General features: G+C 35.5%; 1 protein-coding gene across 5 annotated transcripts in view; it reads left to right on the top strand.

Annotated features, from left to right (window-relative positions):
• ARHGAP5 (Rho GTPase activating protein 5) overlaps positions 1-24,583 on the top strand; it is a 49,261-nt gene that overhangs the window by 13,640 nt on the left and 11,038 nt on the right. For 3 of the 5 annotated variants that reach the window (XM_062494694.1, XM_062494697.1, XM_062494695.1), the window contains 2 exons: positions 1,160-5,059; positions 14,721-14,868. In XM_062494694.1, the coding sequence (XP_062350678.1) occupies positions 1,337-5,059; positions 14,721-14,868 (3,871 nt within the window). In that variant the 5' untranslated portion in view covers positions 1,160-1,336. Of the gene's footprint in view, positions 1-855; positions 5,617-14,720; positions 14,869-24,583 lie in introns of those variants that run through there. The other 2 variants (XM_062494696.1, XM_062494698.1) reach the window with 2 other exon arrangements.

The raw sequence follows: 24,583 nt of genomic DNA on the forward strand, positions 1-24,583 counted from the left end.
GTTTCAGTTTTGCAATATAAAAGCTCTTGAGTATAAAAATTAGACGTTGCTCTTCATTTAGTAATGAAGTTATACTTTCTTCCTAAAAATGTACTTTTCTATGATTTCTATAACAGTTGTTTTTTTGTGTGTTGTTTATATTTTCTATTTTGATTAGTTAGTTGCTGCTAAGAAGGACAAAGTATGTAACACTAAAATTTCAGTATTGACGTGTGTTATACTTTTATTCTTATAAGGGCTATTTATAGGTTTGTTTAAGTAGATTTGTGTTGTTAGTTTGTATGCTACAAATGTAAAAGCAAATACATTAAGTGCATATTTATAGTGCCATGTAATAGTTCTTTTTGTGAAGAAAATGAGAAGTATTTTTATCAAAATATTTTCACAGAGCATAGAACAGTGGAGGTTAGAAGAAACCTCTGAATGTCATCTTGTCCAGCCTCCCTGCTCAAGCAGGGTTGCCTCGGGCAGGTTGCCCAGGTCTTTGTCCAGGTGTTTTTTGAATACTTTCAGTGCAGGAGCCTTTACAACTTCTCTGGGCAAATCAGGCCAGTGCTCAGTCATGCTCACAATAATAAAAAGGTGTTTCCTGATGTTCATATGGCATCTTCTGTATTTTAATCTATGCCCATTGCCTCTGGTCCTGTCCCTGGGCCCCAGTGGAAAGAGTCTGGCTCTGCTTTCTTTGCACCTTTCCTCCAAATATTTGTACACATCGATGAGATCTTCCCTGAGTCTTCTCTTTGCCAGGCTGAAGAATCCTAGTTCTCCTAGCATTTCCTTAAGTGAGGGATGCTGTGGTGCTTTAACCTATTGCTGCACTCTCCAGTAGTTCTAAGGAGAAGAACAGTAATTTGGGGGTTTGGGTATGGGTTTTCTTTTTTTCTTTTTTAGAAGTATGCTGCTCAGCTATCAAAACAGCTGACAAACTACTACTAAACTGTACCTACAATCTGTTTATTTTAAAATTTGTAGGATAAATAGCATTAGCATTACTGAATAATGAATTTATGATCTCATTCAAAGTAGTTGTAGAATTTTCATATACCCAGAAAGTCAGGATGATGAAGCAAAAGTGCTTCTTAAAATCTCTTTTCCCTCATGAATATTATAAAGAAATATCTGCAATCTTGATTTTTTTTTTCTCTGTACTTTTTAGGAAGATGATGCTCGTTGTCCAGGTTATCTGAGGTTCTCTTAGTCACAAGCTGAAACAGGAACGACTGAAGGCGATTTCTGGAACCCTGGATATACAATTCAAATTTGTAGGAACCTTTTCCAGAATGAAAACCGCATACAGTTACCTTGATAATTGCAAAAGGATGAGAGGAAAGTTATGATGGCAAAAAACAAAGAGCCACGCCCCCCATCTTATGCTGTTAGTGTTGTTGGACTGTCTGGAACTGAAAAGGATAAAGGTAATTGTGGAGTCGGAAAGTCATGTTTGTGCAATAGATTCGTTCGTTCAAAAGCAGATGAATATTATCCTGAGCATACCTCTGTGCTTAGCACAATTGACTTTGGAGGAAGAGTTGTCAACAATGATCACTTTTTGTACTGGGGTGACGTAACACAAAGTGGTGAGGATGGAATTGAGTGCAGAATTCATGTAATTGAACAGACTGAGTTCATTGATGATCAGACTTTCTTGCCTCATCGGAGTACGAATTTGCAACCGTACATAAAACGTGCAGCTGCCTCCAAACTGCAGTCCGCAGAAAAACTAATGTACATTTGCACAGATCAGCTAGGCTTGGAGCAAGACTTTGAGCAAAAACAAATGCCTGAAGGGAAATTAAACATAGATGGGTTTTTATTGTGCATCGATGTAAGCCAAGGATGCAATAGGAAGTTTGATGATCAACTTAAATTTGTGAATAATCTTTATATCCAGCTCTCAAAATCTAAAAAACCCATAATAATAGCAGCAACAAAATGTGATGAATGTGTGGATCATTATCTGCGAGAGGTTCAGGCCTTTGCTTCAAATAAGAAGAACCTTGTGGTTGTGGAAACATCGGCAAGATTCAACGTCAATGTTGAAACATGTTTTACTGCACTGGTACAAATGATGGATAAAACTCGTGGTAAACCTAAAATAATCCCCTATCTGGATGCCTATAAAACTCAAAGACAGCTAGTTGTTACGGCAACAGATAAATTTGAAAAACTTGTCCAAACTGTGAGAGACTATCATGCAACTTGGAAAACTGTTAGTAACAAACTGAAAAACCATCCTGATTATGAAGAGTACATAAATTTGGAAGGAACAAAAAAGGCCAAAAATACATTTTCAAAACACATAGAGCAACTTAAACAGGAACATATTAGGAAGAGAAAAGAAGAATACATTAATGCATTGCCAAGAGCTCTTAATACTCTGCTATCAAATCTTGACGAGATTGAACTTTTGAGCTGGTCAGAAGCCTTGAAGGTAATGGAGAAAAGGCCTGACTTCCAGTCCTGTTTTGTAGTGCTTGAAAAAACACCCTGGGATGAAACTGACCACATAGATAAAGTGAATGACAGAAGGATTCCATTTGACCTTCTCAGTACCCTAGAGGCAGAAAAAGTTTATCAAAACCACGTGCAGCATCTTATATCTGAAAAAAGGAGGGTTGAGATGAAAGAGAAATTCAAAAAAACTCTTGAGAAAATCCAATTCATTTCACCTGGACAGCCATGGGAAGAAGTTATATGTTTTGTGGTGGAGGACGAAGCCTTCAAATACATCACTGATGCAGATAGTAAGGAAGTGTATGGTAGGCATCAGCGGGAGATTGTTGAAAAAGCCAAAGAGGAGTTTCAGGAAATGCTTTTTGAGCATTCAGAGCTGTTTTATGATCTGGATCTTAATGCAACACCAAGTACAGATAAAATGAGTGAAATTCATGCAGTTCTGAGTGAAGAACCTAGATACAAAGCTTTACAGAAACTTGCACCTGATAGAGAATCTCTTCTGCTCAAACACATAGGATTTGTTTATCACCCAACTAAAGAAACTTGTCTCAGTGGCCAAAATTGCATGGACATAAAAGTAGAAGAGTTGCTTGCCAACAGTCTTCTGCAACTAGACCACGGACGCTCAAATTTCTACCATGATAGTGCCAACATTGATAAAATCAATCTTTTTATTTTGGGCAAAGATGGTCTTGCACAAGAATTGGCAAATGAAATTCGGACACAATCCACTGATGATGAATATGCATTAGATGGAAAAATATATGAACTAGATCTTAGGCCAGTTGATGCCAAATCCCCATACTTGCTGACTCAGTTGTGGACCTCGGCCTTCAAACCACATGGTTGTTTCTGCGTGTTTAACTCTATTGAATCACTGACTTTTATTGGGGAGTGCATTGCAAAAATAAGGGCTGAAGCATCTCAGATAAGGAGAGACAAGTATATGGCTAATCTGTCGTTTACGTTAATATTGGCTAACCAGAGGGACAGTGTTAGCAAGAATTTACCTATTCTGAGACATCAGGGACAGCAATTGGCTAACAAGTTACAGTGTCCTTTTGTAGATGTGCCTGCTGGTACATACCCACGCAAGTTTAACGAGGCCCAAATAAAACAAGCTCTGAGGGGAGTACTGGAAGCAGTTAAACACAATTTTGATGTTGTAAGTCCAGTTCCCACCATTAAAGACCTGTCAGAAGCTGATTTAAGGATTGTCATGTGTGCCATGTGTGGCGATCCATTCAGTGTGGATCTTATTCTTTCACCTTTTCTTGATTCTCACTCCTGTAGTGCTGCTCAGGCTGGCCATAATAATTCTTTAATGCTTGATAAAATAATAGGTGAAAAGAGACGTCGAATACAGATAACTATATTATCATACCATTCTTCAATTGGTGTAAGGAAAGATGAACTTGTTCATGGATATATACTGGTCTATTCCGCAAAGCGAAAGGCATCCATGGGAATGCTTCGGGCATTTCTTTCTGAAGTTCAGGATACAATTCCTGTCCAGCTGGTAGCTGTTACTGATAGCCAGGCTGACTTCTTCGAGAATGAAGCAATCAAGGAACTCATGACTGAAGGAGAACACATAGCAACAGAAATTACTGCTAAGTTTACAGCTTTATATTCATTATCTCAATATCATCGTCAAACTGAGGTTTTCACATTGTTCTTCAGCGATGTGTTAGAGAAAAAGAACATGATTGAAAGTTCCTACATGTCAGACAGCACAAGGGAATCAACGCATACGAGTGAAGATGTTTTTCCAAGATCTCCGAGAGGAGGTTCCCTTGACTATAATTACCCAGATTCAGAGGATGATGCCGAAGGACCACCACCTTACAGTCCAATTGGTGATGATGTCAGGTTACTCCCAGCACCTAGTGATCGTTCAAAGTACCGACTGGATTTGGAAGGTAATGAGTATCCTATTCACAGTACACCAGTCAATTGTCATGACCATGAACGCAACCATAAAGTGCCTCCTCCAATAAAACCGAAACCACTTGTTCCAAGAACAAATGTGAAAAAACTGGACCCTAACCTTCTGAAAACAATTGAGGCAGGTATTGGCAAAAACCCCAGGAAACAGCCTTCTCGAGTGCCTGCAGTGCCACCAGAAGATACTGACCAATCTGACAACTATGCTGAACCTATTGACACTATTTACAAACATAAAGGCTTTGCAGATGATATCTATGCGGTCCCAGAGGATAGTCAGAATCGTATTATTAAAGTTCGAAATTCAATTGTTATAAATACCCAAGGTGAGGAAGAAAATGGGTTTTCAGATAGAGTATCCAAAAGTCATGGGGAAAGAAGGCCTTCAAAATACAAGTACAAGTCTAAGACACTGTTCAGTAAAGCCAAGTCTTACTATAGGAGAACACATTCAGATGCAAGTGATGACGAGGCTTTTACCACCTCTAAAACTAAAAGAAAAGGAAGACATCGTGGAAGTGAAGAAGACCCGCTTCTTTCACCTGTTGAAACATGGAAGGGTGGCATAGATAATCCTGCGATTACATCGGATCAAGAATTGGATGACAAAAAAATGAAAAAGAAACCCCACAAAGTAAAAGAGGATAAGAAGGTAAGTCAGTTAATTTAATTTACAACTTCTGGTGCCTTGTAAAATGGGAAGAGGCAAAATATATAAGAGTTGCACACCATTTTGAAACAGGTGCTTTAAAATTTTTAAACTAGATTTGTTTGATTTTTTTTTTTTTTTTTTTTTTTTGTCTTAAGTTCCTATTAAGTTGCTTGGAACTAGCAAAACTTAAGGAATGAGATGGTTTGTCTACCTTATCAGCTATTCAATAAATGTCACTTTCATCTCTACTTACATGTGGAGACTTCCTTCCATTTGAGTAAAGTGTGGTTTGGGGTTTTTTTTTTTTTTATTTTTTTTTTTTTTTAAGAAAGAAGCTACTTTGTGAGTTCTTGAGTAGAACCGGTTCTTTCAGTTGTTGCAGTTTTTGCTATTGGAATGAGGTTTAGGGCTGGTGAATGAAAGGAGTGATTTCGTTTTAATTCTTAGTTGTCTACCTGAAACTCTAGAACAAGTGCATAAAAAGGAGACTATATAGTTGTTCTTCTGACTGCTGCATTTTCCTAGTGTGGACGAACAGGTAATCTAGTTGAAAGTTGTACTACCTTTACAGTTCTCTATACAAGCAGAATATAGGGAACAAAATAAGAAGATAAAGGGAAAATAAAAATGTTGCAGTTGACTTGAAAAACTTTTCTGAGTTCTTCGTGCTTGAGAGTTACTTGTTTTTTGGCTGGCTGTTTGGAAAGTTATATCATCAAGGTAGTGTTGTGGTGTGGGTTCTAGATATACATTCTTTATAGTTTATATTTTAATTTTAGGCCAGCAATCATTGTGTTAGGTGTAGTTTTTGTATGAAATCAGGAGTGTTCCTGACCAGTTAGATATTTTCTTTCTTGTCTCTAAATAATCTGACCTTTTAATATTACCTTCTATAGCATTTTTAAAATGTCACTTTTTTAGCTTAAGTCTGATGGTACTTGAATAGCAGAAATGAGTTTTGTTAAAGCAGAGCATAGTTAAATTTAACTAGTAAATAAAATTCTTCCTGGTATGCAGCTGTGATTTGAATTACACATGACTGATTTAAAGGCCACTAAATTTTCTTAAAGCTTACTCATAAGCATGGATAATGATGTCTTGTGGGTATAAAATCATATGGTTAAAAATATGTTGAAGTTACTCTTTTGGAGAAACTTAGGTTTTTTAAAAAACAATTTATATACTTTTCATTGAATCATTGAATATCCTGAGTTGAAAGGAACCCATAAAGATCATTGAGTCCAACTTCTGGACTTCTTTTTCTTGAAATAATCTTTCTACATAGAAACCAAAATGTAGTTGCCATAATCTTTCTACTGTTCCAGATGTGTTGAGAGCAAGTTACTCTGAGTTGAATATTTATGTGTTAAACTGAGTAGATTACTATGGTGGGTCTTCTCTTCCTGAAATTGTATCAGGAAACTCCCTGATGGCTCTACCAAAGCCTTCACTTTTGGTTTTGGCCTGTTGAGAAGAAGCCTAAATTGGTAGTATCAGGCTGTTTCAATTTTTGTAGTAGAGAAATTTCTTGAAGAGTAGAATTGTTTTAAGTTTTGGTTGGTTGGTGTTGCTTTGGTTTGTGATTTGTGTGTTATGTGAGTTTTTGGTTTTTTTTTGTGAGGGGGTGGTTGTGTTTTACTCACAAGTAGCAAAGTTGCTACTGTTAGATTACTGAAAACTTCTAATAATTGTGGAAATTACTGTACTTGAGATAACAAATTTAACTTGATAGCTCAAATGTTTGCAAGTTTTCCAAGTATCTTGGGTGCTCAGTGCTTCTGATAAGTAGAGACTTCTCTGTGTGTTGACTTGAATGAACTTAAAATGAGAGTTGTTCAAGTGAGTTATTCTAGTTCATTTTCTGTTTCTTTGGGTTTTTTAACAGTTAATTTTGTTTCAGAAGAGATTTTTTTTTTTTTAGTTTTGGAACTTTTTCTGCATGTTTGCCTGTGCTGTTTTGGATGAACAACTAGCAGTCCTTTATTACAGAAATGCAAAAAATATTCAAATTATATTGTCCTTGTCAAGTCTTATTTGGTCCATGCGAGAGATGTTAGTGCACCACTATTTACAGAGTGCTTGCTGGGTTATTTTTTGAGAATTTTCACCCCTTGAATGTGAAAGAGGTAACTAGAACTTGTCTACTTCTTTCCGACTTTCTTAAATCTCTTACTGCTACTTTTTCTGAAATGTTCAGCTCTTTATAAAGGGAAAATAGGATACATGTGTATTTATTCTTGCTTTAAGAATTCTGAAATACAGAAGTCTTACGAACAAAATGAATTTGTTAGGAAAAAACTTGAATTTTGAAGTCTGAACTCCTAATTCTCTTTTTCAAAGATTGATTTTTAAATTCTTTTTAGCCCAAATAGGATGTAACATTATGGATATTCCTTGCATTTCTGTTGGTTTTAGATGTGGTGTTTCTTGGGTTGGTTTCTTGTAAGGTGTTACAGGAGAGACATGACTGTGCTGAAGGATGCTCATTCTGTCCTGATTCTTTCAGGTCTCAAGTGTCCCAATTCAGGATAAAATCACATAAAAATATGGGCACTAGGACAGATAGGGAGGCAGAGAATGGATCTAGATGATTGTAGGGTTCAGGTAAAACAACTGAAAGGAAAAAGGCAAGAGTGAGTAGGAAGGAGGAAGAAAGATTTGACAGAACAGTAGAGCAGGAAAAATGAACTGCTGTGGTTTGGCTAACATATATCTATCAACTTTAAAAATGTATTGTGGACGCATATCTTTAAAGGCAGAATTAAATACTCAGAATTGAGCTACTCGTTGCTATTTGGAAGCATAAATTAAAATGTTTTGCTGTGGAAAGTATAGCAATGACAAGCCTGTGGCAAGCGGATAATGTTACTTGCAAGGTCGTGTAATGTTTTTTTATTACCAAAAGAAACAATTTAAAACTCAGACCAGTTAAACAAGTGTGCTTTGGTCTGAGTTATTTGCCTATTATTTTTTCCTTAACACTGTGCTAGGGTTCTTAGATCTTGTTTCAATATACTGGTAGTCAGAACTGGAAGAGAATTGTCCTTGAGCTCTTCTTTCAGTTATCACAGAAATAACGCCTCTGAAAACTTTTATCCTCTCATTCTTATTACTCTGAAAAACACATCCATTTCCTCTTCCTTTCCTATTTCCTCTGTATTGGTGAAGAATCTTGCAGTTCCTAGTTTTCACCCTTCCTTATTGTAACCTTTCTCCTGAAATTTTTTTTTTGTGGTTTTTTTTTTTTTTTTTTTATTTTTGTCCTGGCCCTGGTGAAGAAAAAATGGCAAATTCTTGACCCGAATTTTAGATTTATTTAAAAAAAAAAGTAATTTTCCTCTGAACCTCTGTGTTTGAATCAAGATGACTGAAACTGTGCATAGTATTGCAAGGAATGTCCTAGCAGTGCATCATGAAATCTTAATGTTTGCTAAGTATCTACTAGAAATTATTACCCGACACAATTGTGTGGTTGCACCCAGCCTTTGCTTAGCTGCAGTTGCTGTCACTTTAGGTACCTTTGGCCTGATAATTGCCAGTTGCAGTTGTCTTGATAATTTCCAGGTAATGACTCCATACTGCACGATTCAGGTGGTTTATTGTACATGCCCACATGTGTAGAACCTGTACATTACAGCACGTGCTACAGGCACATTACAGCGCATAAGTTTTACTAGTTACACATTCCAGTGCAGGATTTTTCTATTACTCTACAACTTTTGTCCTTTTTGTTGCTGAATTTAATCTTTTTTCTGCTCCTCCAGTTGTCACTGTAGTTTCCTATATGCCATCGCCAAGTGCCTTACTAAAGTCCAGATTGGTAAAACCAACAGATGGTTCTGTCTTTGCCTCTAGAAAAGAAAAAGCTGAGTCAGTGTAGTCTAATTTGTGATACACCCACCTTTATCCTATTTTATTTTATTAGCACATGTCTAAATGTTCTGAAAACTTTGATATGAACTTGCATGTGCTATTAACAAGTGGACTGTTGAACTTTTTCTGGTGAGGATAAATATGAAGACAAGTGAGGAGGAGAAGAAAGCAAGCAGACTAACTTGAATCTTTGGACTTTTTAGCCATGTTCATGTGTAGCTGTTTGTGCACACTGAGCTTGAAATATTTCAAGTGCATGTTCAATATTTGAAGTGCATGTTGTGTGCTAATATTTGTTGAACTGTAGTGGCCTTTTTTCTTCACCTACAGAACTTCTGTAAAATTTCTCTTAGGAATAAAAGCTCCTTGTCCTTTCTACTGTTAAACAGAATAGCAAAAAAATGCATTTTGCAGAGTGAATTCTCCCCTACATTGGCATGTCTTCTATGTTTGGTTATTTGTTTCCTTCATAGTGTTCACAAACTTAGAGGAATTAAGCACAGACTAAAATGTTAAAATGCAGCTTTGCCTCAGCTGTTTCTTCTTTGCCAGGTTGGTCCTCTCCAGCTGAGATGTGTGCTCATTCATCTCCATGTCTTTATCAAAAACTGGAAGTGGGAATTACAAATAGATGCTTGTCTCAATTAGAATTTTTAACATTAAGGTCTAGTGTAAACATTATTGGTGTTGGTACACATGAAAAGCAGCAGGCTTGCAAGCTGTATCATAAATTATTTTTGTCTTTAGTTTGACTTAATGAGTTTGGAGATACAAAGCAACAGAAATTGCAGAAAATTTCAGGTCAGGAAAAAGCATGAAGATTCCTAGAGGAAAAAGATCTTGCTGAAGAAAGCCTTCTAATATCTTACATAGGAGGAACTGCTTTGATTACCTTAAAACTGCAACTGAGCTATTTTATGCATTATTATAAAGCCCAAACCAGAGTAGTCCTTGGCTTTCCATTGTTCTCACGTTGTAAACAAGCCCAGTGTAAATATTTAAAAAAACTATTTGTCTATTATTATCAATGATATATTATTATTATTACTACCATTAAATAATAGCAAGATATTTCTGACCCTTGTCGCAATTTAGTAATTCCCTCTTCAGCAGGAAGCTTGCCTGATGTAGAAACCTGTAGCTATTCCATATAGTGACAATAACAGCCTTGTTATGTGTTTTTACAATGGAATTTTGATGAGTACTCAAACTTTACTCACCTACTTTAGAACTCTTTGTGAACACTTTGAGATATGTTCAGTGTCTAATGTAGGCTGTATTTTTTTTCACCTCTTATAGAGAGAATATAGTCTAGTTTTTTTTTTCTCCACAGCATATCAAGAAGCAGATATCCTGAATAAATGTTTGCAATGGGAAAGGCAGAGCCTTATTTTGAATTTTTTAAGTATTCTGAAAACAAATCCTAACTAGAGATCTTGTAAACAATAGAGTAAATTAACTGTTTAGTGATAATTTTTTGGCATACCATTGTTGAAGTCTGAAAAAGTTTCACTATTTAGGTTTTTTGGCCAGTGGTCAATAGTTTGATTATTCAAGGTCTGATTTCTTTTTTCTTTTTTTTTTTTTTTTTTTTGTGAATGGGGTTTCCATCTGTATTGCAAAATGAAATCTGAGAAATGTCATTTTAAAACATTCTGCCTTGTAGCCCTGTTTGCAGACGACACTTACTGCTTCCAAAGAAGTTTATGAATTGCTTCTTTCCATTTTCCTTTATACCAAGATGATTATAAGATTCTTTTTACTTCAAATAAATCTGAAAACTTTTCTCAGTATTTCAGCAAGAAAAACCCACTAGCATTTTGATGCTTTACTCTGACTTCTTAGAATGCAAAGCAGGACGTTTGTCATCTATTTCTCTATGCTTAAACTTGCTTGCTGCCATTATAATTTCAAAACTGTATGAAATTTTATGTTGAAACTATTATGGAAATAGTGTGAGGAACCGTAGAACCCATGTGTGTTGATCTCAGTTTTTGTAAGACTATGGTAAACATAGGAGCAATGGGAGATCAACTTACATTTATTTTTATTCAGCTGTTCTTGGGTAAATTCAGTGGTTAGTTTAGCCAAATACTGTCTACTTCAGACTGGAATGTGCAGGAATATAGGAAATACCAGAATCTGTACTTTCAGGTTTTGTATGTTCAAATTTAACACTCTTAATATGCGTATTTAGAGCCATATGCCTTCTTGAGCCTTTGTAGTTTAAACCAGTGTGAAAAACTGGAATTGTAAAAATGGCAGGAGGCATGAAGGGGAGGAAGAACATGTTAGAGACAATGATCTGCATTATTCATATATCACACAGTTTTTGAAGAGCTAACTGAATTAGAGATCAGGTGAATTAGAGATTACAACTACTTCTGTTAATCCTATAAAATGAATGCTGTTCACGATGTGTGGTTTTATGAAGTATTTTGCTAGTCCTGAAAATACTGACTTTTCCCTCCATGACCTTAGGGCTGACTTCAGAAGAAGCAGGCAGAAAATTTCCTTTGCATCAAAACTATTAGTGAAGTCTTTTGGAGGTAGAGAAGTGGCTGAATTTCTTTTTTAATAAAGAAATTATTAGTGGTAGTTCTGGTGGGATAGGAATGAGAGGAAAAAAAAGCCTGTCTTGAACAGAAAGCTTGCTACAGTAAACAACCCATCTATAAAGGCGCTTGGTAGGATTTTGGCAGTTTTTAGTTTTTTAGGTTAATTGTAAAATGTTATATTTAAGTGTGTTGTACTCTCAAGACTCGCAGCTGGCTGAAGTCTTTGCCTAGTTTCTTCTCTAGATGATCAGTGCTGCTTAGCTGGTTCCCTAGTACCTGTAGTCGAGAGGGTTAAGCTTGAGTATTCTTTGCATCTGTATTTTTAAAGTTAATGTTCTTTGTAATAATAGTTCTGGGTTTGAAATCAAGACTTGGATACTGTACCATGGTAGAGTATATGTTTTTGTGTTTACCTTGTGTTACATTAAGAGGACTTTAGCTGATCTTTTGCAACGTGTATTTTGGTGATTGAAGTACTGCAAAATAAAGCAATGTTCCAAGTAAACGTAATGCAAGGCAAGTTTGGAATTCTCAGAGTTAAAATGCTTTCCTGCCAAAATGTATAAGGATCCAGTTGGAGGTTTGGCATTAACCTCTGTTAGGGTATGAAGAGAAGTTGTCTTTGGCAAGAAGTAAGTGGTGAAACCCATGCTGAAAGCTCAACATAAGTACAGCAATCAATTATACAAAGCCCCACAGATCTCTGGGAAAACTCAGGATTTCAGGAAAACTTGGGCTTGTGTTTTAATTACTAACATGAAAACAGTGGTACGTGGACAATGAGCTTTTTGCTAGGCTTAACTAACAAAACTTAGTGTGCTGGTTCTTGTCTTTAACTTAGCGCCTATTAATCCTTTTTTATTACGATGGAGGAGAAGCATACAAAATTGTTTTTGATTGTGCCTAGATTAGTGCTTGCTGCATGCAGTACTACGTGACTGCTGCATTGAGGAGAATAATGATTGAAATAAAAATACCTGGGGCAAAATCATAATCTCCCTGCCAAAATCTAGGAATTTTGAAATTATTCACCTTACTCAGGTGCTGTTTAACTAAATGAATAATTTAATGTTTAACAGTTTCTGTTTATTGTTTCATTAGAGATACTTTAAAAGTTAATTTTACACAGAAAAAAATTATGGTAGTCATTGTCTTGACTAGCAAATATAGAAGTTCCATTCTGTGTCTGATGGATCAGAAAAAAAGTCTGTTTTGTCAGGGTGGGGAACAGGGATTAAAGAAAAGCTTTCACTACAATTTACTTATGTTAGAAATAAGACCCATATTTTTTTTCTCTGAAGTCAGTTGGTCTTTTGGCAAGGATGAGGTTTTTTGCACAGTATACATTTCTGTTGAGAACAAGTTCTCCACTTAAGAAATCTAGATAAACAACTTCAGGAAAGTATGGAAGTCTAAAATCAGGAAATAGCATGTTGGTTTTTCTTAAAGCCTTAAAGTTTTATTTTTAATTTAGAGAAGTATTTTTTGCAAAGATCATGCAGATAGTGTTATTTGCAGGAGGATATGATTTGTGCTGTCAGTGGAGAGTTTATGCACTTGCCTACCCAAAAAGAAAGGAAGATAATGAGAGAGGTATTTTAATAAATATTGAACAGGAGAGATACAGAATATATAATAATACTTAATGAGAAATAGCTGATAAACTTATTGTTGTAACTGCCTTGTGAAACTGTAATTTTGTGTTTATGGAATAGTCTTGCAGTGATCATCTCTTCTACTCTGCCTTTAGACCAGTTTGCAAAAGACTTCAGGGTTGGTGTTTTCTCTTTCCTTTTTCTCTTTATTCTTTTATTCTTTATGCTTCATTAACTTCTTTAGACACATTCTCACTTTACAAAATGGGGGTTAAACTTTTCAGGTAAAGAGTTAATCTAAGAAACTGTTCTGCATTTCTGTGTACATAATATCAAAATGTGATATGGCAGTCCCTTGCAACTTGTCTTCTAAAAGCAGGACAATTATTAGAAAAGAGCATTCTTTACTCCAATTTTGTAGCTGTGTCTGATATTTCATACTATGTCCAGATATTCTACACAGTTAATATTTGTAATTTTCATAAAATTTCTGTACAGTCCTAGTTTATTATTCCATTTAGCTGACTGCTTTCCAAGAGACACACAGAGCCTTTTTTTATCTTGTTGATCTTAAATATACAGTCTTGAGTATATCTTGCTTCATTTATTCTTCAGTGGTGGAGATGTGTACTGAATACCTTGGGAAAAAAAATGAATGATTTTTGCTTTCTTTGCTGCCTTAATATATGTATCTAAAATGATCTTTCATTTAGCATTTGACAAAGATGTTTTTACCAACTTTTGTGCGTTGTTTAGCTTCAGCTTGGCTCTTTTAGCTTGCTCATCTGAACTAGGTATTACGTAAATAAATATTTTTGATGTAATTTATATTTTCATCAATATTTAGAGATGGATTATGGTATCTGATACAATATAATTCTTGTAATCGTCCCAGGTTGATTTGCCAGCTCCACTAATAAAGGTCCTTCTCAGTGGGGAAAAAAAATAAAACCAGGAAAAGTCCTTATGAAACTCACCGTCTTAGATTTGATTGTGTGAAAACCTCCTTTTGGCTAAAATCCTTGCCTGTAACAAAGCATTCATGCTTAGTATGAGTGCCTGCAACTTTTTAACTTCAAGACTCGATTGCTTGTTAGTCATTTTCCATCATCATGTTTCTTGTATAGTTGCAATATAAAGATTATTTAGTATCTTTAAATATATGCAGAAGACACCAGCTTTGTTTTTTGTGATATGACACCAGAGTTTTATCCTGGCAATTTCTAAAGAGGTGTGGTTCAGATGTGGGTTGTGTGAGCAGTGCTTAAAGACTCTGAACAAGTCGCAGCACTGTAAACAAGTGATGTCTTTACTTCTGTTCCTGTGGTCTTTAAATTACTGATATGTTGGGTAATCCTGTTCCTAACGTAATACAAAAAGGACCAAAACTTTTAGAAGTTGAGTGCTTTTTATCTAAGGTATAATTATTTTATAGTTAAGTACCTTATAATTTTAAAAGTACGTTTAGTTTTTATTCATTCAATTACTGTAGAGGAGTTTTAATATTTTAATATTTTAAATTTGTTGAGAGGAATCTGATAGATGTATGATCTAGTTATATTTACTGAATGATTGAACTGTGAGTTGGTTAAAATGTTGCTTGAATATTACTTAAATAACTCTGTTTTGTTGTAGCCGAAAAAGAAAACTAAGACATTCAATCCTCCAATCCGTAGAAACTGGGAAAGTAATTACTTTGGGATGCCCCTACAGGATTTGGTTACACCTGAGAAACCAATACCTCTGTTTGTTGAAAAATGTGTGCAATTCATTGAAGATACAGGTAAGATAGGACTGTTAGAGGAAAGACTTTCCCATTTTGCATAATCAGTAAAGCCTCTCATTTTCTGTTTTAAAGTACTTCTAGAATTTTATCCCAGAAATAAATAATTGTGGGCTAGGTGCATTTAAAAAGTAGAATGTGCTTTCTAAATTTTGTGCTTAATGTGTGATGGTTTTTTGACTTTGTTTATATAAATACTTAATTACTTTTTGACAATGTCTGAAGTTTAACATGTTCCCTGTAATTAAAAAAAAACATATATCAGTTTCTCGTGCCAAATGGTGTTTATGCCAATGGCAGTTCAGTCTTACTTGTCTCACTATTGCCACTGCATTTTCCTTTGTGGTTTTAAAAGCTCTGAAATCTGCCTTTTCCAGTTATAGAAAACAGGTACTTGAAATGGCTCCTGACTTGGTATGATTAGTCATACTGCTTTCTTGATTTTGAAGGTAAACCTGGTTTTGCATTTTAACTTGTTACAGATATAGAGACAGAAACATTTATTTTCTAAGTACTATGTAATTCTCCATGAAAAATGTTAATCTATTTAAGATGTAATTTTGCAGTTTTAATGTAAAATATTAACATATGTGCTTACACTAGAGTGAAATTTCACAGTATGGTTTTCTCTATTTCCTTTCTCCCTGGCTTCCTGGTTGTGTGTTTGTCCCTGCTTTCAGCCTATTTACTGTGTGACCATGAGGCAAGTAGGATGATTTTGCTGGTCGAACAGAAGACTACAGTTACGAGTGGGGATTTGTTTTGAGGTTTGGGTTGGAGGGGTGGATTTTTTTGCTTAGTTTATGAAGATTCTTAGCACTAGTTTTCTGGTAGTGTGTAGATCCTGCTTGCTCTGAAGTTTTATAAATGCTGTATTACTGTATTTGAGGTAAATGGCACTGTGACTGAACTGGAACATGTGCTGGACCATCTTCTGATGTGTGTCTGCAATGGGATGGTGTTTAGTGCCAAGTAGAAGAGCATCTTTTTTCTAAATTTGCTTATATCTCTAATACAGTTTTGGCTATAATATGACAGTAGCAGTTTTAGCAGGAATAAAGGTGAAGGGTTTTCTTTATTATAGTAAAATTCAGTTTTGCTGCCATCTGTAAGAGCAGTGTTTCCAAAAGAATTACTGCAGGTGGTAAGCTTAATAGCTGTTTTTGAACTTACATACTGCATTATTGCAATAAAAAAATTAGGTGAAACCTCAGGCACTGATATTTCTTGAGTCAGAGATATTAGTAGTATAGATCTGTCTTTAACCTTCACTTTCTATGTATTAAAGGTAGGAGCTGTATTTTCTGCCCTCTTGCTTTTGCTTTTTCCACCTCACCCAGTAAAAAATGGGAATGGAGGAAGAAGGGCAAGGAGTAATAGAGTGGCACCGTCAGTTCAAAATATATATATCGTGTTTGCTGTTTTCTGTAGCAAAAAGAAACCCAACCCAAAACCAACGTAATTTATAGGTGAGTCACTGTCATTGTTCTTTAAACACGGCTGTGTACAAATATTGTGCATAGCTATATACAAGATTATTAACTGGTATTGAAGACAAATTTCAAGAATTTGTAGACACTAGCAATAATTCAATTTGAGCATGTTTCACTTTTTAAGAATACTTTCAAACAACAAATTTATAAGTCCAGTTCTAAAAGTTTTATTTGCTTAAAAGTATTGTCATCTTCCTGGTAAACTTTAAAAAAAAAGCATTTCTCCCAAAGAATTTTTCACTAGCATTTGGGGTGAGAGAGAGAACTATAATAGTGTGGGAACATTATTTGTTGCCTTTTCTTTTCCCTCGTAATTGTGTAAACCATTTGACCAGCCAAAAGATTTAGCACATCTGTTCTCTTCTCATGACATGTCTTGTGAAAATAAGGTGTTGGGTTAAGCTGCTGTGTGTTCAGAATGTAGGATCTCCTCAAAAGTTGTGACTCAGAAGGCACAACTTTTCTGTTAGTTGCATATATGTTAGTTCATCTAGGGATGCTACTGTACAGTTGGATTTTTAATTCTGGCTATAAACATAAGCTGGACAAACATCATGCCATCTGCATGCTTTGTGACTTTGGAGACAGTAGTTGTCTTGCTAGTTTTGTTAAGCACTTAGAAAAAATTCTGTGCTTTTGATCTGTATTGCAATTTTCTTTCTCTTACTCTGGATTCTGTGTAAGTAGCTTTGGTGTTTTCAGCTTCTGTACTTGGCTGTGGGAGTTTTATTTCTGGTGTGTATTATTTTTATATTGGACTAATATGCTGTAGGTATTTGAGTTTCAAACAGGGTTCTGATAGAATGTATTTGTTGCCTTTGAGAGAAGAGAAACTTCACTTGCGTTGCCTTCAAATCCTGTACTGAGATAGCCTCACATAATTTACTTTGGGACTGTCTGAGAAAATTCCACAAACACAATTTTGGGGATGATCAGTCTGCACAAGACAAGTCAGGACCTATTGGCTCCAGGCTGGAGTTCAGAATGGTGCCATTCCTATATGATAAAGCTGCTTGGCCCTGGGGAGTCATTCAGTACTCATTTATCTCTTAGCAAGTCAGCCTGCTGTTGTTTTGAACTGCACTGAATACCTGTGTTTATTATCACTGTCTTTTTACTCAAGAAATGCAGTCTTTTCCAACTCAGCTACTCTGTATATTTCTCTTACAGAGGATATAATTATTTAGAGTTTCCTCTTCAGGCACTTTCATGGAGTTCAGCTCCTTTCTATGTAATTTGGATTCTGTCTGAATTTGTGAAGATGTGATTAATCTTGAAGATCTTAATCAAGATCTTAATCTAATCTTAATTTTTCTTGTTCTCTCTTTCTGTCTCATGATATAACACGAGGCAATACTTTGCACCCGCTCATCTAAATTTTGACTGAGGCTAGAAGGTACACAGTGTGAAAAAGTTTTCTCTATTTCAGATGCCTAGATGAGACAATAGTACCTTAAAGTATCTTTGAAGATTCTTGCTCTGCCATAAGCCTCGAAGAATTGAGCACATGCAGAAAATACCATCAGATTTTTGTTTTACCATTATGTTCTGGAATATCCTCATTAAAAAAAAAAAGTGTATGTCAGTAGAAGAGGGACAGTTTAGAAAAACTAAAGTAAATTCAGAAGCTTAGAAGTTCTAGCCTTTTATAAATCAACAGATTTTTTCTTCTGAAGAAGCCATGTTGTTCCTGTCAAGGTAAAGAGTGATCTGGTCAAGATAAAGGATCCCAAGTCTGTGCCTCTAGGTGAAGGTTCTTGTTTCTGTGGTCCTCTTTAGTATTTTTCAGGAAAAAGCTTTATTCTAAACTGGTTTAGCTTTATGGAGCCAACCAATTAGTTTTTGAAAAATAATATAGATATTGAATCCCGTTGTAATCTTTTTGATAGTATTGGAAGCAGAAACTGAGGGGCAATTAGTTCAGGTTAATACCTGAGTAGATCTAAAGCTGGTAAGCTATAAATAGTGTTAGAACCTCTATTTCACAGCAGTCTGCACTGTCATTGGTACTTAGAGTATGAAGAAGCAGTTGCAAGTACTTGGTCTTGTTGGAATCTCTTGATGAAAAAAATAGTACAATATCATGTGAGAACATCTTAAATTTTATACCACTGTCATTTCTGAATAAGGAAGAAGGAAAGATTGGCTTAAATATTGTAAACAAACTTTGCCTCTCTGTTTCCACATTGTCCATGATTATAGGAAAGCCCTTTTCCTATCCAAGCCTTTAATTTTTGAATTCACTGTAATTGTAGCAGGATGAGTAATATTTTGGTTGGTTGTCAGAGCTCTTTCTTGGTTCACTGAATAAGATTATAAACATTTTTTTTCCTTTCAGGTAAGTAACTTGCCAATGTTGAATTACCAAGTTTTCCACTAAACATCTTGGTATAAATATGTAATGTTTTCAAGAACACTGATTTTTGGTAAAGATGTTGTGATTGCATCTGTAATCTTTTACAGACTGAATGAACACTTTGCTGTCACTAGTGACATGTATGATATTTGTGTGCTTTTACCTCCTTTACATCTTTTGCAGATTGGTTTGTAACTTGCCCATGAGGGCAGCTATTTCAATTAACTGTCGTTGGTAGCTCTTTTTGGTTATGGGCCTCCAAAAGTGTTTTGATTATACCATTGTTCTGGTTTGTTTTTTGCTTTCTTCTGATGGACTGAAGAGAACTTCATTTTGTTACATCATTTGAAATGAACTTTTAAAGTGTATTGGTTTTCTGTAAACTAAGTTTATGGAAATGTATTTAGCAGGGAAATTACAGTTTTGATTTTTAAGAAAATTGTAGTGGCTGTTTTTGTATAGAAGTAATGGTGCTATGCTGAGATATGTTGGAAAAGTTAAATTAAAAATCCAATGTAGACCATTACCTTTTTTAGTAAAACTAATTTTTTTTAAAATATAGGTAGCATAATTGAGATACTTTTTGAAACTAAACCATTTAGCTGTATGAATTGCATGAATTCTGTGTTTCTGTAAGAATTATTGTTGAGAGAATAAGGTATTTGATACTCTGAGAGAGAGGAGCAGGTTTCTGAAGGCTGATTTAATGTCTTTAACAAAATGTTGATATGATTTGAATTTCGCATTGCAATATATGGAAAAAGACTTATTGAATGTCCAGTTGTAAGAGTGCCCACTTTGTAGCTTGAGTGTTTCATAGGTAACATTTTTATGCTGTTACACACACTTCAGATTTAGTGATGAGCTATTCTGTGGACTGTTTATGTACTATTCAGCACCTATTGTTGTTGATTTTTAAATTTTCAAAAAACCTAAAATAATTCGGGCAAGATGGACTATGCTAACTGATACTATATAGCATATGTGGGTTTTTTTTATTTTTTTTTTCTTTTGAGTTTACTTCATGCATTAGTAAATAGTTTGGTATAGATTCCATTTCATTCTGTTTTACCAAGGAAGGACACATCAGATTACCATTGCAAATACTATTTTGCCATTGAGTACATACAGTTCTTGATGATATTCAGCTTTAATATCAGTATTTTAATGTTTTTTTTCCTCTGAGCTTTCAAATGTTTTTAATTTTTTATAGACTATTGCTATCCATGTACTTCATTGACCAGTTTATAAATATTAGATTCCATACTTCATTGAAAACTGATAACATTAATAGAGTGTTAATTGTACATGAAATAATTTAGCAAAGAGAAGCTTATTAGAAGAATTTGTGTTTTAATAATTTAGTTACTCAGTCTGTGTGAGACAAGGAATGGAATAAAGATGGAAGAAAATTACATATAGCTTTTTCAAATTCTATCTCATGGTCCCTATGAAGAGGTATAAGAGAAATTAAAAATTGTTTACTTGATATATGTACAGTAATTACTGCTTTTGATATTGGGGCCATTTTTGTAATGCTTCTAAATTTACAGTTTTGGAGATACTTGAAGTAAAAGAGTATTGCCTTCTTCGAATTTCCTTCAAACCTAGCTTACACCATGGTCTTCATTGCTGAATCTGCTGTGAGGCTAGATTTTTGTGCTGACAGTATACGTAAGGAAAAGTTTGTCACCGGAGAATGAGGTTTGGTAGAAATAGGCAAAGAAAATGAGTCAGCAGTGCTTGTTGTGATAAAAAAAGGTCAGGTAAATCATTGAAATATATTCCTAGTGGCTGGAAAATCCAGAAATTCAAGATTGATTACCTCCGCTTTTATTCAAGGGACTTGGGAGAGCTAGAGGGTTTTAGGAGCCTGTTGTGTTGGACAGAGAGAACATAACTGGACACCACCTTGGCCTGGTGTGTGTGTTTCTGTCACTTTTCATTTTGGGCACTTGTCATATGTCTCAGAATCAGTGGAATTCACTGTTTTGAAAAGCTGTATCAACAAAAAGGGTAAAAAAGTCTTACTGTGTAATATTGTAGCTGGTAAGTTAGGAGTCAAATACATGTCAAAACAAGTGCAAGGCAGGGGGCAGGAGCAAGGGAAGGACAGAAGCAGTGATGGGTGAGGTGAGGAGTGAGACCACTGTTTTCAGTCATACTGTTGACTTAACTGCTCATGGAGCTTTATGTTTAACAAAAATTGCATACAGGCCATGATTGTTACTCTTGATTCTGGTTTAAAAACTCTACAACACATTTTGTACCCTCATCAGGTTGGTGAGTGATTCTGTAGTGGGTTGTATGGTTAATGTATTTAAGATCAGGGTTTCTGCGCCAGGGAACATAGACAGGCTGGAGGAATGAGATAGTAGGACCATGAAGGAATTCAGTGAGGACAAATGCCAGGCCTTTCAACTAGAATTGCAAGGACTAAACCCCTGCAGTAGTACACACTGAGCACTTGGCTGGGTCATATCAGTGGTAATGAAAAGGATCTTGTGGTCATGGTGGAGAAGAAAAGGCTGATCATGCCTTCTATATTGGACTGTCCTAGTAGAAGGGGGAGGCACTACAAGCAGCAGAAGTGGTTACTAATTTTTGCTCTACACTTGTTGGACATCATCTGAAATACTGCAAGAAAGATGCTGATACTTTAGTCTAGCAAAACAGAGTCAGGATCTTGAGTTCCTAATATGCAGAGTATCCTAATAGCTGGAGGTCCTTATCCAGCTTGGAGAGAAAGAGGCTGAGGAGATACCCAGAAGCGGCTTCCCATACCTACAAGGAGGTTACTGATAAGGTGCAGCCAGGCTTAAGAACTGAAGTACAGTGTCATTAACATAGGAGGTTCTGATTAGAAAGAAAGAGAATACTTTTGCTGTGAAGATTATTAAAGCACTGGTTCAGGTTACCAAGAGAGATTGTGGGGTGTCTGAGAGATAGAAAGGAAAGTTTGGATAAGTTTCTTATCTAATCTGATGTTGACTCTTTGAGCAGGAGGTTGCACTAGATTGTCTCCTGAGAATTTCTTCTGTGATCGCTTAAAAATGGGCATAGAATAGGTTTCAGTTGTTAGGAGACTACGCCAGTTTGTTTTGTAACTTTGGAATTAATCAACAGACAGGAAACAAACTCAAGAGGGTAAAACAGGCGTTAGTCACCATTTCTAATGGAAGACTGACTACCAGACAGGGACGGAGTGCATGCATTAATTTAGTAGTGTGAGAGAATCACTGAAAACTGTAAACAAATATGTTTTGAAGTACTCATGAAACATGTTGTGCACTTGAGTTGTTGCTATTAAGGTATCTCTTCCTAGGAAACATAGGGAATTATATAAAGAATTCCTAAACAATGCAGGTAGGACCAAGATGCCAGGATATGTACAATAGTTATGCTGCTCCACTTATTCCCTCCACTTATTCAGCATTCTCCAGACCCAAAGTGACCAAACAGGTCACTAGTTGTTACTCATTTTTAATGAAGCAAAGAATGCACCTACCTTTTCCTAGGCATATTCATAATGTCACATTAATTGTAGTCTTGTGTTATTTTCTTAAAATGGGCAGGCCATGAAATATGGACTTGAGTGACAGTTCATAAAGTGATTGAGACCTTGTTTAATAATCAGTTAGTGTAAATTATAGAAATGTTAAATCAGCTTTGGAGAGCTTCCTGTTAGAAGGGTCTTTCTAAAAATACTGCTTATTTCCTTACACTGCTTATTGTTTATTGAACATTTCAATATGCTATACATTATTTTATCACAAGAAGCAGGAAGACATTTATTTTTGGTTCTGGTTTTCAGTGTGTGAATTGTATGTCATGGGACTTTAAATGTCAGTGTTGATGAGGTCACATTAAATATGTTTTATGTAAATAAATTTAGTGTGAGATTCTTAGAGTTTGATTTCTTTGCTCAGTAATTATATACATTCCAGGTGTACATAGAAATTAGAGCTTTGGTCAGTAAATTGGTTGTTCCTTTAGTCTTGTGTTCTAACATAGGGATTGAAAAGAATACACCTGATCAATCCATGGAATAAAATTAGAGAAATAATACAGATCATCAAATTTACAAAGATAAGTGTGGGAATGAGCTATTGTAGTGTAGAATGAGTCCTGAAAAACTCCATTGGCAACTGTAGAGGAAGGAATTGATCTGGGAGAGACAGAGTTGTGATTGTGGCACATGTTCAGAAACACAGACAGAATATGATAGCAGAACCTGGCTGTGGATGTTGTTAGCAGATACTCTGACTTTTCAGCAGTCTAAATGTTAGTTTAGCTGTTGTCACTTGGGAAATGGGTTTGAAGTCATCATAGACAGCTCTTTGAAAACTTAAACTCTCTGTACTTGCTATCAGGCAAGCAAAAAAACCCAAAAAGAGTAAGTGTTATGGAGGAAGAAAAATCATGCTATTACATAATGCTATGCTATACACAGAGTTTAGATAGAGGTTGCAATTTGTTTCAGCCTTTCTCAGGAAAGAATTGGAAAAGGTAATACATATGAGAGAAATAGTAACTCTTGGATAAAGATACCTGGAATTGATTAGCTTGGAACATTTCTGAGGAAGAGAAATTACATAAATTTACAAAACTGGTGCTGGGAAAATGTAGAAAAGTTACTCCTTGTTGAGAAAAAATTGATGCAAACTTCAAGTACTGAACATAAACTCAGTGTGCTTTCATAATGTACATTCTGAAATGACAAAACTGCATTCACCATGATGTAAAGACTACAAGTCAGTTATTTGAAGGGGTTTGGACGAATTAGTGAAGGATAAATCCCCAAGTGGCTATTACAACACCTTATGCAAAAACCTACGTGAGCCACCATCTGCAGAAAGCTGGGAGGATGGCACAAGAATACTGCTAGTAGGTTTTCGTTTTTTTCTTTCCCGTCCTTTCTACATCTCTCCTCAAGCATATACTACATAGTGTAGTATACGGTGTGGAAAATGGATATTGTACCAGGTAGACTTTGGTCTTTCCTTGTGCTGAAGTTAGTATGGAACCAAGGAATTGTGGAAATATATTGAAGCTTAAGAATGGAAGTGTCTACAGACTGATTATGTATGTAGGTGTAGATCAACCTTGCTCATTTTCTGTGTAATGCCTTGAACCCCATGTGGTCAAGTTCCAGTTCGATGGGATGGAGCCATGGCAGCACAAAAGAAGGTGCAAGAGAACTTATTAGGCACTAGGAGGTACTTTGAGAAAAGAGTAGTCTAGGCAAAGGGGGATGTGCACTGTCTTGAAATAAATATAGGTTATTGTGATGTGACGTAAGGAGGATACAGGTATTTTAAACCTGGAGGTGTTGTAAAGCTAACAAGACAGAGAAGCAAATAAACCATATGATTCTGATATATAATACTACAGCAGCAATTGTGTTTGGTAAGGATATGTTGAAAATTATGACTGGACCAGAATGCAAGCAGAGTAAGAACATAAAGAAAAGTTCTGAAAAATCAAGAGGTTTGCAAATTTTTAGAACGCTATTAGAATAAAAGAAATGTTGAGTGCTCTCTATCTTTTCTTCTTTTGTTATAGATATACACTGTAGATATGCAAGAAATTTAAAAGCTAAAACTAGTGAACTAGAGTGTCTGATACTTGATAGAAGATCTTGATGTTAGAGAGACCTGGTTGCATAATAGAAAGGAACAGAGAACTGGAGCATTACTTAAAGAGTACTTTCAGACTACAGATTAAGCTCATCTCCTTCCGTGCCTTAAAAGTGTAATTGACCAAACATTTAATGAAGCATGACTTTCTAGAATATATACAAGCAAGAAAAATTTTTCCTTGAGGAATTCAGAAGACAAATTTAATTAGCTTAATCCAGAATTGC

Source organism: Cinclus cinclus, chromosome 6, assembly GCF_963662255.1.
Source record: "Cinclus cinclus chromosome 6, bCinCin1.1, whole genome shotgun sequence".
NCBI lineage: Eukaryota > Metazoa > Chordata > Aves > Passeriformes > Cinclidae > Cinclus > Cinclus cinclus.